We start from the raw sequence: 17,892 nt of genomic DNA on the forward strand, positions 1-17,892 counted from the left end.
AAATAAACAGGCCCGGCATGGGAAAACGGGAGGGAGGACAGGAACTCAACTTCCTGGCGTAATCGTTGGCCTCTGGCCTCGAGGCTCAAAGGAATATTTGATTTGGATAGGAGGACAGGAAGTTCCCTCCCCAGGCAGAGCGGCGGTGGGCCTGGTGGTCTCGTCTACAGCTAGTGCTCGCCTTATGACCACAACGGAGTTTCTGTCACTAAGCAAGGCGGTTGCTGAGCAAATTTTGCCTAGTTTTACGACTGTTTTGCCACCGTTGTCAAGTGAATTATTGCAGAATAGAAAATAGAATACAGAATAAAACAGGAATAGAAAGAACGTAATAGGGAATAAGAAATAGGGAATAGAATAGATTACAGAACAGAATATAGTTTATAGAATGTAAAATATAGAATAGAATAGAATAGAATAGGAATAGGAATAGAATGGAATACATAATAGAACATGATAGGGAATGCGGAATAGGGAATAGAATACATTACAGAACAGAATATAGAATAGAATATAGAATAGAAATCGGCACAGAATAGAATAGAAATCGGCACAGAATAGAATAGAAATCAGAATTATAATAGAAGGAGTCCTCGAATTACAAAATTTAGATGCATGTGTCCCGGGGTCATGCCATCCCCCCTTTTCCACCGCCTGACAGTCAACGGGAAAACCAGATTCACTTAGCCACTGTGTGACTCGCTTAACAACTCCAGTGCTTCACTTAACAACTGTGGCAAGAAAGATGGCAAAACGGGGCACAACTCATCCGTCTCACTTAAGGGACAGAAATTTGGGGCTCCATCACACTCGTAGGCCGAGGTCTACCCGTATTCCCCCACGAACTGCTCCGCAGTTTTAGCATATTTTATTTGGGGGGTGGGGGGAAACCAAACCAACCCTACCTTTAATTTTGGTTCTTGACTTGTTTGATTTTTCAAAGCCAATTTATACATCCCAGGTTTGGGCTGGTGGCCCATAGAGGCATCATCTTTCGTGGCTTGTTTGCAAAACTTTCACTTCTGGGCAATTTTTTTTTCCAAGGGCCCCCAAAAGTTTGGAAAAATGTGACTTAAGATCCTTTCTTAGAGGAGAGAAGAAAGGAGGGAAGGAAGGAGGGAAGGAAGAAGAGAAGGAGAGAAGAAAGGAGGGAAGGGAGGAGGGAATGTAGGAGAGAAGGAAGGGGGGAAGGAAGGAGGAAAGGAAGGGGGAAAGGAAGGAGAGAAGGAGAGAAGAAAGGAGGGAAGGAAGGAAGGAAGGAGGGAAGGAAGGAAAGAAGGAAGGAGGGAAGGAAGGAGGGAATGTAGGAGAGAAGGAAGGGGGGAAGGAAGGAGGAAAGGAAGGGGGAAAGGAAGGAGAGAAGGAGAGAAGAAAGGAGGGAAGGAAGGAAGGAAGGAAGGAGAGAAGGAAGGAGAGAAGAAAGGAGGGAAGGAAGGAGGGAATGTAGGAGAGAAGGAAGGGGGGAAGGAAGGAGGAAAGGAAGGGGGAAAGGAAGGAGAGAAGGAGAAAAGAAAGGAGGGAAGGAAGGAGGGAAGGAAGGAGGAAGGAGAGAAGGAGGGAAGGGGAAGGACGGAGGGAAGGAAAGAGGGAGGGAGGGAAGAAGAAGTAGGACCGTTGTAAGATAAGATGGATCTATGGGATGTTAAGAAAGCAATCTTCAAGTATATTGTTAACAGTAGGGAAAAATTGTTATAAATACATATTATTAATAACAGTTATGAGATCATATAATTGTGAATGTATATATGAAATTGATAATATAAAATAAAATTTAAAAAAAATCCTTTCTTAAAAAAAAAAAGGAAAAGCACATCACTCCATCTGGAGCGTGGGGGGAGGAAAATATGCACACTTTTTTTATTTGAGATCACGAGTCTTCACAGATATTTGAGCAAACTCCCCACCCCCACCGTGCTTCAATAAATTGGTATTAAATATTGAAGCTGATTTGAAGAGGGGGTGATGAGCCTCTGGTGGGGTGGAGGGGTGGAAATCACATGCCTGACGCATGCCTGGTTTCAATTTATTTCCAGTCTAAACAATCCCCAGAAAGGAATTGATTGTTATTCTAAGTTGGCTTGGAAGAGATTTGAAAATGACAACCGTGTGTGTGTGTGTGTGTGTGTGTGTGTGTGTGTGTGTGTGTTGCAAACAACTGATTAAAGAGAACAGACCCAAGCAAGATTTGTGTTCTTTTTGAGGCTTCCCGAGAGCACGAAGCAAACTCCCGGTCCCGATACAAACTCCTTTTTTATTAACTTAATGTGAATTCTGCTCATTCCCATCCAGCAAAGTATTTCGAGGGAGGATTTACAGTCACAGACCTTATCTGGCAAATAATCAGCGGAACAATTTGCCTCCAGAAGTTGCAAATGCTCCCAACACTGGAGGTTTTTTTTAGAAGAGATTATACAACGGTTTATCTCAAACGGTATAGGGTTTCCTGCCAGAGCAGGGGGTTGGACTAGAAGACCTCCAAGGTCCCTTGCGACTCTTGTTATTCTGCATCTAATTTATAGCAATAGCAATAGCAGTTCGACTTATATACCTCTTCATAGGGCTTTCAGCCCTCTCTAAGCGGTTTACAGAGTCAGCATATTGCCCCCAACAACAATCCGGGTCCTCATTTTACCCACCTCGGAAGGATGGAAGGCTGAGTCAACCTTGAGCCGGTGAGATTAGAACCGCTGAACTGCAGAACTGCAGTCAGCTGAAGTGGCCTGCAGTGCTGCATTTAACCACTGCGCCACCTCAGCTCTCTTTAATTCTGTATAAGTGTTTCCACCTATGTAATCAAGATTCTCTTCATTGGCTTCTCCTTTGATGATCTGGTGCTGGCTGGCCATCCTAATTTTTTTTGTTGGTATGAGACTCCAGTCCCTCTTTTAAATTATGCCTTAAAAAACATCAATGGGGGACAGCTGGAGTTTGGCTTGTTCCTCGGAGGTTTCTCATTTTGAATGAATGGCTTGGGAGAAAAAAAAAAGACAACTATCAATCAGGATAATCAAAAACACAGCAGAAGAAGCAGCAATTTTGTGGATCCATATTGCAGCGTAAGATGGGTCTCTGATTTAAGAGCCAAAGGGACAGAATAGAATAGAATATAGAAAAGAAAATATATAAAGAATGTAATGTAATAGAATAGAAAATAGAGAATAGAATAGAATAGAAAATAGAGAATAAAGTAGAGTAGAATAGAATATAGACAGAGAATAGAGTAGAATAAATAACAAAATATAGAACAAATAGAAGAGAATATAGAAGAGAAAATAGAGAATATTATTTATTTATTAGACTTATATAACGCTTCATAGGGCTTTCAGCCCTCTCTAAGCGGTTTACAGATTTTTAGCAAATTGAGTCAGCAAATTGCCCCCACAGTCTGAGTCCTCATTTCACCCACCTCGGAAGGATGGAAGGCTGAGTCAACCTTGAGCCGGTGAGATTTAAACCGCTAAACTGCAGATAACAGTCAGCTGAAGTGGCCTGCAGTACTGCACCCTAACCACTGCGCCACCTCGGCTCCTCAATAGAGGAATAGAGTAGAATAGAATAGAATATAGACAGAGAATAGAGTAGAATAAATAACAAAATATAGAACAAATAGAATAGAATATAGAAGACAAAATAGAGAATAGAGTGGAATAGAATATAGACAAAGAAGAGTAAAATAGAATAGAATATAGACAGAGAATAGAGTAGAATAAATAACAAAATATAGAACAAATAGAATAGAATATAGAAGAGAAAATAGAGAATAGAGTGGAATAGAATATAGACAGAGAAGAGTAAAATAGAATAGAATATAGACAGAGAATAGAGTAGAATAAATAACAAAATATAGAACAAATAGAATAGAATATAGAAGAGAAAATAGAGAATAGAGTGGAATAGAATATAGACAGAGAAGAGTAGAATTGAATAGAATATAGACAGAGAATAGAGTAGAATAAATAACAAAACATAGAACAAATAGAATATAGAAGAGAAAATAGAGAATAGAGTGGAATAGAATAGAATACAAAATAGAGAAGAGAGTAGAGTAGAAAATAGATAGAGAATACAGTATAGTAGAATAGAAAATAAATAATAGAATAGAATATGGAAAAGAATAGAATAGAATGGAATAACAGAGTTGGAAGGGACCTTGGAGGTCTTCTAGTCCAATCCCGTTTAGGCAGGAAACCTGATGGAGAGTCTGGAGGCTAAATCGTATGATGAAAAGCTAAAGTAAGTTTAGCCTGATGGAGAGAAGATTGAGGCGAGACATAACAGCACATTTCCAATATTTGAGGGGCTGCCCCAAAGAAGAGGGAGTCAAGCTATTCTCCAAAGCCCCTGAGGGCAGAACAAGAAGCAATGGGTGGAAACTAATCAAGGAGAGAAGCAACCTAGAATTAAGGAGAAACTTCCTAACAGTGAGAACAATTAATCAGTGGAACAGAAGTTGCCTCCAGAAGTTGTGGGTGCTCCAACACTGGAGTCCTTTTAGAAGAGATTGGTCTGAAATGCTGTAGGGTCTCCTGATTGATCAGGATGGAGGGGGAGCGATGGCTCAGCAGTTAAAAGATGCTGAACTTGTCAGTTCAAAAGTTGACAGTCAAGGTTCGAGTCCCGAGCACTCATTGATGGGGTGAGCCCCCGTCCCTTGCTCCGGCTCCTGCCCACCTCACAGTTAAAAAGAATGCAAAAGTGAATAGATAAATAGGTACCATTTCGGTGGGAAGGTCACAGCGTTCCATGCGTCTTTTGGCACACAGATCACGGACAATGTCTCCGGCCGACGCTGGCTCTCTCGGCCAAGAAAAGGAGATAAACATCGTGCCCTAAAGTCGGACAAAACTGGACAAGGAAATCTTTTCCTTTTTTGAGTAGGGGGTTGGACTGGAAGACCTCCAAGCTCCCTTTTCACCCTATATTTATTCGTTCTTTGTTTTTTTCTGGGCAGCTGACCCACCGTGACCGATCATCTGGCTGAAAACTGTCCTACATTTCAGAGGTGGGAGGGGGGGAACGCCTTTTGGACACCATCTGAATGCTACAGATGTGCGAGAGTTTTCTTCCCAGCTTCTTTAGCTTAACGATGACGTTAAGCAAACTACTAATCTGTGCTTGTGCCAGAGTTTGTGCTTCGCCTTAAAACCAAATCAGCTTCCAGATAGAACACGTTTGCTGAATCCAGCCAGCTGTTGGGAACCCGGTTTTCTTGCATTTTACAAATACGTTTGTTTTACAGTCGACAGCTGCTGTTCGTGACCTGACAATCTCCTCGCCTCCGTCTATATTCTGGGTCTCCAACCTTGGCAGCTTTAAGACTGCTGGGCTGCAACTCCCAGAATTCTTCCGCCAGTTGTGCCACTTGGCAGCTTTAAGACTGGTGGACTTCAACTCCCAGAATTCCTCCGCCAGTTGTGCCACTTGGCAGCTTTAAGACTGGTGGACTTCAACTCCCAGAATTCCTTAGCCAGCCGTGCCACTTGGCCACTTTAAGACTGGTGGACTTCAACTCCCAGAATTCCTCTGCCAGTCATGCCACTTGACCACTTTAAGACTGGTGGACTTCAACTCCCAGAATTCCTCTGCCAGTCATGCTATTTGCTCCAGCTTTATGACTGGTGGACTGCAACTCCCAGAATTCCTCAGCCAGCCATGCCACTTGGCCACTTTAAGACTGGTGGACTTCAACTCCCAGAATTCCTCTGCCAGTCATGCTATTTGCTCCAGCTTTATGACTGGTGGACTGCAACTCCCAGAATTCCTCTGCCAGCATGCGCTGGCTGAGGAACTCTGGGAGTTGAAGTCTACCAGTCTTAAAGTTGCCAAAGTTGGAAAGCCCCTTTTCTATGCCTCGAAGAATGTCAGCTTTTGTAAGAGTGGATGACGGGCAGTCCTTGAGTTACAACAGTTCGTTGAATGACCGTTTGAACTTATAACGGCGCCAAAAGAAAGGTGATTTATGACCGTTTTTCCCCACTGGCAACCATTGACGCTTCCCCGCGGTCACAATTCTTGGCAACGGACTCGTATTTATGATGGTTGTTGCAGCGTCCCGGGGTCACGCAATCTTCTTTTGCGACACGCCAAGTCGATGGGGAAGCCAGATTCACTTAACGACTGTCTTGCTAACTGAACAACGGCAGCAATTCACTTTAACAACCAGGTCGAGAAAAGTCATAAAAATGGAAGGGGGGGGGAGAAACTCACTTAACGACTGTCTCGTTTTAGTTACAAAAACCCTGGGTTCAATTGTGGCCGTTATGTCGAGCGCTGTGTAATTTTTCTTAAATAAATAAATAAACCTGAATTATTGGAGCCAGAAGCAATTTAGGAATTTCTAATAAAAAAATTAAAAAAACCTTTATACAAAAAGAAAAACACAGCAGAAGGATCCATATTGCAGCGTAGGATTGATTTAAGAGCCAGAAAGACAGAATTGAACAGAATAGAAAATAGGTTAGAGAATAGAGTAGAGTAGAATGAATAACAAAATACAGAACGAATAAATAGAATATAGAATAGAAAATAGATAGAGAATAGGAAAGAAAAGAAAATAGAGAATAGAGTAGAATAGAATAGAAAATAGATAGAGAATTGAGTAGAGTAGAATGAATAACAAAATACAGAACAAATAGAATAGAATGTAGAATAAAAAATAGATAGAGAATAGGAAAGAAAAGAAAATAGAGGATAGAATAGAATAGAATAGAGAATAGATAGAGAATAGAGTAGGACAGAGCAGGGAAGGGTAGAATAGAGTAGAATAGAATAGAAAATAAAATAGAATAAATAGAAAATAGATTGAACACCCAGGTCAAGAAAAGTTGTAAAAATGGGGGCGGGGGCGAGGAACTCACTTAACGACTGTCTTGTTTTAGTTACAAAAACCCTGAGTTCAATTGTGGCCGTTATGTCGAGCGCTGTGTAATTTTTCTTAAATAAATAAATCTTGAATTATTGGACCCCGAAGCAATTTAGCAACCCACGCAGGCGCCTTTGGTGATCTATAAGAGACACAAATTGATCTCTCAGGTTTCAAAGCAGGGGGCTAGAAATCACTTTAAAAGAATATATATTCTTTTGCATATATATATATCTACATATCTATATATATGCAACATTTTATATCGGAATTCGTATATGAGAGACGGCGTCAAAGCCCATGCGAGGGCTCCCTCTGCAGGGAGAAGCAAGACACGACACTTCAAACAGAGGGTTTTTTTGTTTCTTTTAGGTTTCAAACTTCAGCCAGTGGCGAATTCTGTCTACTGGTGGGTTTAATTATACAAAACACTAAAATCACAATATAAAAATATCGACACAAAATCGTATTAGAGCTTTCGAGGAGCACCTACTTAAAGTAAGCACTTCAGCACCGAAAACAAACAAACGTAAAACCCAAACGGAACGGGAGGAGAAAATAAAATCGGAACAAGAACCGAACCGAAAAACGAAAACAGCAGTTCCGTTATGTACAAGATATTTCCAAAAAATCGTAAAATGCTTATTTATAATGAAATCTATACAAAAGCGATAAAAACTTCCTATGTACAGTTATTGTGTGTGGATACACATACACATTCTCTCTCTCTCTCTCTCACACACACACACACACACAAACACACCCCTGTATAAAAGCGGTGTCTACATTATTAAGATTTTTTTGCCCCCCCCCCCTTGTTTTCCTTTTAATCTGGACTTTTGAGTCACGGCAAACCCTACCCCACCACTTTGTATTAACTGTGCAAACTAAAACTATTCGTTCGGAGAAGGATCCCTTTAAATATACGGTCCAAACAAAATTATTAAAAAGGCCAAAAATGTACATTTTTTAAAGTCTCCCGCATAATCGTATGAAAAATTGTGTGGTTGTTTTTCTCTTTCGTTCTGTCTTTCTTTCTTTCTTTCTATCTTTCTGTCTTTCTTTCTTTCTTTCTATCTTTCTTTCTTTCTTTCTTTCTTTCTTTTTCTTTCTTTCTTTCTTTCTTTCTTTTTCTTTCTTTCTTTTTCTTTTTTTCTCTTAAAAAAACACCTTTAATGAAGGATTAGACGAGTCCAAATATTTATTCGGCTCGCACCCGAATTCTAGTCTCGGACGTCCGATGTCCTCCGTATTAGATCAATTCTCGTTTCACAGCTTAAATAGGAAAAGATACTGAACAGGCCCTGGCTCTGTTTCATAGACCAGGAGTGGAAAATTGAAAATATTCTAGATAAATAAAAAAGCAGGCTGAATTTGTGAAAAATTTCGTCTGTGGTTCATAAAAAGAAAAGACAAAAAAATAACCTGTGAAAATTAAGGGAAGAGAAGCATCATCAGAGGGTGGCATCCAAAATTTGAGATTTTTGGGGAACATGTATTTTGTTTTAAAGGCTAACATTTTGAAATTGACTTCGGTTTTGTTTTAAAGGATATTTCGAAATTGACTTCCGTTTTGTTTCAAAGCATAATATTTTGAAATTGACTTCCGTTTTGTTTCAAAGCATAATATTTTGAAATTGACTTTCGTTTTGTTTTAAAGGATATTTTGAAATTAACTTTCGTTTCGTTTCAAAGCATAATATTTTGAAATTGACTTTCGTTTTGTTTTAAAGGATATTTTGAAATTAACTTTCGTTTTGTTTTAAAGGATATTTTGAAATTAACTTTCGTTTTGTTTTAAAGGATATTTTGAAATTGACTTCCGTTTCGTTTCAAAGGATAATATTTTGAAATTGACTTCCGTTTTGTTTTAAAAGCTAATATTTTGAATTAGACTTTAGTTTTGTTTTAAAGGATATTTTGAAATTGACTTCCGTTTCGTTTCAAAGGATAATATTTTGAAACTGACTTCCGTTTTGTTTTAAAAGCTAATACTTCAAAATTTACTTGGAAATAAAAAAGGTGAGAAGCAGCCTCTTTCTCTGCTTCTCCCTCCCTGCGTAAAACAGCATGTCTGAACGTTCCCTATGATCAATTTTAAGAGAAACAAGTGATACCTTTAAAAACAAAATCATTCTTTTTGATGAAAACGCGTTCACCGGCAAACTCTGGTTCGTGGCTTCGGGAGAGAATAAGAGAAGGTTAGTTTGGTGGCTGTTGCAGTTTTCTTTTTTCTTTAAAAATAAAAAACCACCACAATATTCCAATAGAAAATCCAGGATATCGTAGCAAACGAAACTTCAATATACCATCATGGGAAAAATAATAATAATAATAATAATATAATAAAAAAATCACTGCGTGTCCTTTTTGCTCTCTTGCCTTCAATGAAAATACATTCTACTGTCGCCGGGTTGCCACAGGGCGGACGTGGGGGGCCTCGCTCGCCCAAACCGTTTTGCAACCCTGGTCTCCCCAATACTGTTGCCGTGAACGAGGCTGGACGTCAGCCTGCTCGAAGACCTCGGACATACAAAGTGCTTCTTACGACTGAGATAAGAGCTTTCCGGAAAACCAACAGCCAGGCGGGCCTTCGGCGGTTGCCTTAAAGTGCATCGCAACTTCCCGAATCGCGCTAGGTCTGTCCCGAACTCTGCGTCGGGCTGGGCTCCGTCCCGTCTTCGTTGCTGCTGTCCATATCCTGCTCCATGACGGTGTCTTCCTCGTCAAGGCGTTGACTGGTGAAGTTGTTCATCTCCAGAAGACCGCTGGGCTCGACCACCACGTTGGAGGTGGAATGGCAGGCCACCGAATACTGCGGGATTGTCTGGGGAAAGGGAGACGAAAATACGTTAGGAAAATACGTTGGGCAGGGGTGTCAAACACAATGTGAAGTTTCCAAAGGATGACCTAATTAATTTACGAGCCTCGAGACAAAGTTCAAAAGAAATCCAGTCGTTTATTAGGAGCAACATTATGGCATGTTCTTCTGCGGAGCCGAAACTGATTTCCGGTCAATGGTGTCTGAACTGTACCCCTGTGTCTCCCCTCCCCTCAGTCTGTGTCATAAATCATATCCACCAACCAGGTGCTGCAGCAGGCTGTGAACTTTGCGCCTCACGTGCCTGTTATAGAAATCTGAGATCCAACTCTGGTCGAAGGTATGCATGGAATTCTTCCTCCCATGACAACTTGATGATAGTCATGGAGACGCTTTAAAGGTTGACCCACAAGGCCTGCGGGCTGAATCTGGCCAGCAATGTAGTCGGATTCAGCCTGCGGTGCTGTCCAGTGAAATGTAAGGGGCCAGGCCACATCGCTTCGGTCCGGTCTACCCAGTGTGAACAGGCAACATGCTGTTATGGCCCGCCAGCGGCCAGCAAAGCTGGCAGCAGATTCAGACAGTGAGGAGGTTGGGGAGGAAGATGGGCCAGTCCTGGAGTCTGGGGAAGGCTCTGATGAGGGCTCTGTGTCAGAGGCAGAGAGGAGGCCTGGGCTGTATGCCAGTTATCAGCTGCCTTCAGAGTCAGACATCAGTGAGGCAGAAGAACAGCTGGAGCCTGTTCTCAGTGTGCGCATATGCAGAGTTGCCAGACGAAGGGAGCGGCTAAACAAAAGGGGTCAACTTGGGAGCCATTTTCTGCCCATTCCGGGCGGCGGGGATCAGAAAGGACAGAAAATGGGGCACACGAAGGCTGAAAATGGGGCGATCTTAGACGGCAATAGACAATGGCAATCCTTGCAGCCCGAAACAGCTGATGATCGGGAGGCCAATCCAACCGACTATCAGCTGCTTGTGCTAATCAAGCTGAGCTGAAGTTGAAACCGGCTGTTTGCTGCAAGGAGGCAAATTGCTGGGAGGCAGAGGAAGATTTCCCCCCACCCCTTTGTAATAATCAGGCTAAATTGAAACTGAAACAGGCAGTTTGCTGTTTGCTGCAAGGAAGCAAATTGCTAGGAGGCGAAAGCCAAAGGGTTGGTGCCAGCAGGTGGGCGGGACTACATTCGGTGTATAAGACGCACCCAAATTTTCACTCTTTTAGGGAGGGGGGAAGTGCGTCTTATACTCCGAAAAATACGGTGAATAAACAAGTAAAAGAATAAAATACAATGAAATAAAAAGAACAGCATCAAATCAGCGGAAAGGGCCTCGTCCCCGCCTTACCTGGATGAGGATTTCGGCCGCCAGTTCCTCAGCTTTGGGGGCAGCGACATTCTGGATACGGATGAATTGGCTGGCGGTGGGGGGAGCCGGGGGGTTCAGCTTCCTCTCCTGGAGAGGCAGCCCCATGCCAGGAGGGCTCGAATTCGAGTCCAAGGTTTTCACCTGCTGCAAGACGGAAGCCGTTCCCATTGGGGGCACCCCTCCCAGGGCCGCCTTCAGCACGGAGGTGGGGGTCGACTCCGCTTCGCCCGGAGGGTGGGCAGGGGGGCAGGCCTTGCGCGCCGCATCGCCTCCGGCGCTGGGCTCGATCTGGGCCTCCATCATGGACATCTTCAAAATGTCCGCCACTGCCGTCTTGGCGGCCAACTGCCCAGGAAACAGGGTGGGGAGGGGTGGGGTCACCTTGGAGACCGTGGGGGGCTGATGACCTTCGAAGGTGATCTTTGTAACAGACGATCCTTGGGTGATGATGGGCTGGTGGACCTGAAAATCGAAGGGAGAGGACACATGGTTACAGGCAGGGTCAATTCACCTCGTAGGTAGTCCTCGACATACGATCGCCATGCTTGAGGCTTTTTTTGCAATCCGGAGGCTGTGAGTTCAATCCTAGGTAGAAGCAAATATTTCTCTCTCTGGCCACAATGAGAATATATCCGCTGAACAAAACTCCAGATTGGGGACAGGAAGGGCATCTGGCCAGTCAACACTCATCTCCAATCAGTTGCCCCGACTCCACCTTGCAAGGGATTACGGGGTCATTAAAAGGCGATGATGATGGGAATGCCACAGTCATTAAGTGAATGCGGAGGTTGTCACTGCGAATCAATGGAGTGTCTGGTGTGTGTACAGACGTTTTGCGCGCAGTGTGATTATATACTCATTATACCAGGGGTCAGCAACTTTAAACACTCAAAGAGCCACAAAAGTCCTAACTGAAAGACCCACATTCAACTCTGAAGCATTCCCCCACCATAGAGTCTCCTCCTAGTGTGGCATCCTTTTTCCTCTGCTGACCGGAAGTCTGGTTCCCCCACCATAGAGTCTCCTCCTAGTGCAGTTTCCTTTTTCCTCTACCTGTCCTAACAGAAAGCCTTATCAACTGTGGAGCCGACTGGCGACAGGGAGCCACAGCAGAGGGATGAAAGAGCCACATGCGGCTCCAGAGCTGCAGGTTGCTGACCCTCTGCATTATACTCATATTTCTCTTCTATCTTTTTAGGTTGGACCTGGAATTAAGGAGAAACCTCCCAAAAGCCTAACGGTGGTTGGAATGAGGCCTTGCAGGCAAACCCTGCCCATTGCCAGCAGTTCGATTGTGACCGACTCAAGGTCAATTCAGCCTTCTGTCCTTCCGAGCTCTGTAAAACGAGGACCCAGATTGTTGGGGGGCAAGAGTCTGACTCTGTAAATTGTTTAGAGACGGATGAAAAGCACTGTATAGAAGTCTAAGTGCTACTGCCATTATCTGTCAGGTGGATTAATTGGACAATTATTCTGCTTGGACAATTCCTGTGACTTCACCTTCCGAGCCCTGAAGCTCCGACCACCAGACTTGTTGACAAACCTCGTTGGACACCCCTGGGCTTTGGGAGGGGATTTGGGGCTGTTTGTTTTTGGAACCTACCCAGGCAAATCTTGATTTCCGAGACTTTTTTTAATTTGGCTGTAAGTTTGTTTCGCGTTTGGTGATCTACAGTCAACCTGGGTACTTGAGAGACCGCCTGCTGCCTATTACCTCCCAAAGACCCGTCAGATCTCACAGGGTCGGCCTCCTCCAGGTTCCGTCCACCAGCCAATGCCATCTGGCTACTACCCGGGGGAGGGCCTTCTCTGTGGCAGCTCCGGCCCTTTGGAACGAACTCCCGTGGAGATCCGGACCCTCACCTCTCTCCAGGCCTTCCGGAAAGCCGTCAAAACCTGGCTGTGCCGGCAGGCCTGGGGTTGATGAGTTCCCCTCCCCTCTCGACTTGTATGGCTGTGTGATTTTCGTGTATTTTAATTATGTGTACTGTTGTTTATGTCCCCTTTCCCCCCTGAGTTGTTCGCCGCCCTGAGTCCCTCCTGGAGAAGGGCGGCATACAAATAAACTAAATACAATACAATACAATACAATACAATACAGAGAGGGGGCCAGGGCCATCTGGGCATTATTTGCTGTCTCTGGGGTCTGACATCAGTGAGGCAGAAGAACAGCGGGAGCCTGTTCCCAGCGTGCGGATGTGCAGAGCTGCCGGAAGGCAAGAAGAGTTAAGACAAAAGGGGTGGCTCGGGAGCAAGGCTTGGAAGTGATTGGCCCCTCCCATAAGACACACAAGATGTCCCGCATGGGACGGGATCCTTTGCAGGAAGCAATTAGTTTGTCTGGTCGGTTCAAGCTTTGAAAAGTTCTGTTTGGCTCTGTGTTAAGTTTGGCCTTGCTCTGCATTTGGCAATGAGATCTCTGGCAGCGTTTCAAGGGAGATAAGGTGGGTGTTTAACAAGATTCCCCTGAAAGACCGTGGCAACTTGAGCAGACATCTGTCGGACTCTTCACAGGCTGTTTGTGAAGCCTTGCGGACTGGGAATGACCATTATAAAGCCCTTCATGGTATTGGACCTGGGTACTTGAGAGACCGCCTGCTGCCAATTACCTCCTACAGACCCATTAGATTTCACAGGGTCGGCCTCCTCCGGGTGCCATCTACCAGCCAATGCCACCTGGCTACTACCCGGGGGAGGGCCTTCTCTGTGGCAGCTCCGGCCCTCTGGAATGAACTCCCCGCAGGGATTCGGACCCTCACCTCCCTCCAGGCCTTCCGAAAAGCCGTCAAAACCTGGCTGTGTCGGCAGGCCTGGGGGTGATGAGTTCCCCTCCCCTCTCGACTTGTATGGCTGTGCGACTGTTGTCTACTTTTATTATTTGTATTTTGTCTTTTATGTTCCCCCTTTTTTTTCCCCCTTGAATTGTTCGCTGCCCTGAGTCCTCCCGGAGAAGGGCGGCATACAAATAATAAAATACATACATACATACATAATTCACAGCCGTATAAATAAAAGAGGGTTTAGGGGATGAAGATTGTGATTTATGCTTTCTCCAGCCCTCCAGCCCACATCCCCTCCCCCATCCTCTCGTGGGTCTCACCTGGCTTGTGGGCGCCTTCTCGGGAGCGGCAGGGAGCTGCAGCTGGCTCTGGGGCTGGACGTAGATCTTCTGCGCCGTGGGGGCCTGCTGAAGCTTGGGCAGCTGCTGGGTGGTCTTCACCGCCAGCACCTGAACCACAGTCTGTTGGGGTTGGGCGACCAAGGTGGGCAGCTGCCTCTCACGGGTGACGGAAGGGGCGCCGGCCTGCTGCGAGGTCCAGTTTGGCGGCACCCGGATCCTGCTGGAGGGGAGCGAGTTTCTGGTGTCGGATGGAGAGCTGGGGCAGCTGGGGCAGCTTGGCGGCCAGGTGCTCCGCCTGGAGGTGGATGGTCTGCTTCTGCTTGGCTTGGAAGCACTGCAAGGTCTTGACTTGGAGCTGAGTTTGCCTCCAGTTGGGCCTGGCTCAGCTTCTGCTGCTTTTGCACCTGGGTCAAAGCCGACCGGTAGAAGAGCCCGGTTTGAGGGTCCAAGGTGTCTTCTACTTCCCCTTCCTCGGTGCCCAGCTGTTCGCTGTGTTTGGTGAAAGCCGTGTGGCTGCTCAAGGCCTGGAAGGCAGGAGAGGGAAGACGCCAATCAAAAGTAGGGAAGAGGGAAGGGAAAGGAGAGAGGAAGGAAGGAAGGAGAGAAGGGAGGGAGAGAGGAAAAGGAAGTGGTGCCAAAACAGGCGAGGGATGGTAAACAAAAGAAACCCAAATGGCATGTTGCCACCCTGTAAATGGAATGACAAATGTATAAGAACAACGAATGTAAAAAAAAGAACAACTACCGTATTTTTCGGAGTATAAGACGCACCTTTTCCGCTCAAAGAAGAGGCTGAAAATCTGAGTGCGTCTTGTACACTGAATACAGCATTTTTTCGCCTCTCGAGGCCCTGCCCCTTTTGCAAAAATGGCTGTGCATAGCCTTTAGGAGGCTTCCAGAGTGCTCCTGGGGGCTGGGGAGGGCAAAAATGAGTGAAAAACGGGCCAATTTTTGCTCCCCCACCCGGGAGCACTCTACAAGCCTCCTAAAAGTTATGCATCTCCTCTTTTTTTTGACAAAAAACAGGCCATTCTTCGCTCATTTTGGCCCCCCAGGCCCCAGGAGCACTCTACAAGTCTCCTAAAGGCTATTCATGCCCTTTTTTGGGGGGGGAAAGGGCCAGTTTTTGCAATAAACAGGTCGTTTTTGGGAGGTTTGCAGAGTGCAAAAACCTTTTTTTTTTTAAAAAAAAAATTGCCTCTTCAAAATCTTGGTGCGTCTTATATTCCGGTGCGTCTTATACTCCGAAAAACATGGAAAAACCTATAATTGTATATACAGAAGAAAAAAAATTAAAAGAAAACTTTTCAAAAGAAAAAAAAGAGTAGGGTTTGAACCATCCTGGGGCCCTCAGGATCTGCTTATTACCATCCCGGGTCATTTTTAGCCAGCATGGCCCACAACCTCACTGGTGGGGCTAACAAATGGATGTCGTCAAGGTTTGGTGTGGAATCCCTTGGCCAACGGGTCCCCAACCTTTCGGACCTCAGGACCACTAATTCATAATTTTAAATCCCACGGACTACTAATATGATCTGACCTAATGACCGGCTTGGTGGGGTGAACTATATTGTTTTCTCTGTGTCACATAATATATTGGGGGGGGGGGGGAAGGAGTGGTCCATAATTTTTGTATTTATTTATTTAGTGGTGAGGCCCTTTGAGAGCTGGATGCACGGACAGTTCATTTAACGTATGTCGATTAGTGTATATTCAATAGTGACAATAAAGTTAGTTAAGTCATTGCTTTATATACGGGGAAGCTTCCTGTAGAGGTTAGAGGTGATCTGCTGGGGTTTGGAAGAACCTCTAGCTAAGATTCTGTGCAGTTCCGAGAACCCCCAAATTCTCACTCCTGGCTGGCCCCACCCACCCCTCCCATCCCCGCAGTCCCCAAGTGGCCCATTTTGGATGCCGTAAGGCATGCGTGGAGGCTCGGGGAGGGTGAAAAATGGGCCTACTGGAAGTTCAGGAGGGCCGGGAAACGGGCCACTGGAGCCTGGGGCGGCCGTTTCACCCTACCGGAGGCTTGAAAAAAACCCTCCGGAGCCTGGGGAGGCCGTTTCACACTCCCGGAGCTCGAGGAAAAGCCTCGGAGCATGGGGCGGCCGTTGTTCACCTCCCAGAGGCTCGAGGAAAACCCTCCGGAGCCTGGGGATGGCCGTTTTCACCCTCCTCAAGGGTCGAAAAAAAGCCTCCGGAGCTGGGGAGCGCGTTTTCACCCTCCCGGAGCTCAAGAAAGCCTCCGGGACCCTGGGGAGGCCGTTTTTCACCATCCCGGAGGCTTGAAAAAAGCCTCCAGAGCCTGGGGAAGGCCGTTTTAGTACCATCCCGGAGGCTGCGAAAAAAGCCTCCAGAGCATGGGGAGGCTGTTTTTCACCCTACCGGAGGCTCAAAAAAGTCTCCGGAGCCTGGGGAGGGCAAAAACGCCCCTGTGCTGTGGTGCAGGATGGCCGACTAAGTCACACCCAGCACGCAACTGGCCAGAGAACCCCTTGCTAAAATTTTTGAAGCCCGCTCCTGATTAAACCTTTGGTCCCTTCTAGACCTGGTGATGTGACCTAGTTCGGTAATGAAAAGAGCAAAACCCTCCTCCTTCTAGCACTGATGGTATCACCTAGTTTGGTAATGAATGTCTACAATGGAAGAAGCAATCCACAGGGTAATGCCCCAGACGCTTGTTCAATGCTGGCAGTCCGTCACCCATCAACGGAACACCGCCACCTGCTGCATGATGTGCGTGATGGCGCCAGCGGAAGAGGTGGGGATGGATTTCACCACGACCGAGGTTTGCGTCGCTGTCTGGGGATTGGGCCACGTGTTGAAGCAAGGTCCGGTGGGGCTCGGAGGATGGCTGGTGGGACTGTGACCGGTGACTCCTGGAAGAAGAAGGAGGAGAAGAGGATGAAGGGCAGGTCAGAGGTCACGCATTTAAGGAACACCCTCAAACAGTGTTTCTTAACTTTGACAGCTTTTAAGATGGGTGGACTTCAACTCCAGAATTCCCCAGACTGGGTGGGGAGAAACAGCATTCTGTGAGATGATCTCCACCATTTTAAAGTGGCAAAATTCAGAACTCTCCCTTTTCTTCATAATATCTTCTAGTAATGATATATTATCATATTCTCATCATACATTATACTAAGTTTTCATTTATACCTCTATCTAAGTGTATATCTACTTATCTTTTTAGCTTTCTTCATTTCCAATTCCTTTTTTCTCTCTCCAACCATTGGTAAAATACCTTCCCAAATCATATAATATTCAGTTTGCTCTTTCTGCTTCATTGTGAATGTTAATCTGTTCATTTCTGCACATTCTAATCTTTCCTTATCACCTTCTCATCCATAGGAATCTCTACACTTTTCCCAAGTTGTGCAAATATAATTCTAGCTGCGGTTAATACATGAATGAATGAAATATACATTCTCTTTATTATAAATTTCAGCTGAAACTCCTAGCAGAAGAAAGATGTGGCAAAAGAGGAACGACGTTGCACAGAGATGTTTGCACCCAGACGACGCATTGGCTTAAGGAAAAGATTTAATGTTTATTTTTGTAACTTAAAAAATAACAAAACTTTTTAAAAAAATCAAAAATAAAGTGGCCAAGTTCAGAAACATTACTATGTAGACACCAGCCTGGTTGAATGGATTTAAGCCAAATGCAAGCACAGATGAAAAGAGGAAGAGGCCCACAAACAGATATTCAAGAGAGGCAATA

General features: G+C 45.1%; 1 protein-coding gene across 1 annotated transcript in view; it reads right to left on the reverse strand.

Moving 5' to 3' along the window:
- Positions 1-8,373: 8,373 nt before the first annotated feature.
- EMSY (EMSY transcriptional repressor, BRCA2 interacting) overlaps positions 8,374-17,892 on the reverse strand; it is a 66,567-nt gene continuing 57,048 nt past the window's right edge. The window contains 7 exon segments of the mRNA XM_032219938.1: positions 8,374-9,689; positions 11,028-11,510; positions 14,149-14,358; positions 14,360-14,533; positions 14,535-14,693; positions 16,894-16,974; positions 16,976-17,048. Of these exon segments, the coding sequence (XP_032075829.1) occupies positions 9,498-9,689; positions 11,028-11,510; positions 14,149-14,358; positions 14,360-14,533; positions 14,535-14,693; positions 16,894-16,974; positions 16,976-17,048 (1,372 nt within the window). The 3' untranslated portion in view covers positions 8,374-9,497.

The sequence above is a fragment of the Thamnophis elegans genome, chromosome 6 (genome assembly GCF_009769535.1).
Source record: "Thamnophis elegans isolate rThaEle1 chromosome 6, rThaEle1.pri, whole genome shotgun sequence".
Classification (NCBI taxonomy): domain Eukaryota; kingdom Metazoa; phylum Chordata; class Lepidosauria; order Squamata; family Colubridae; genus Thamnophis; species Thamnophis elegans.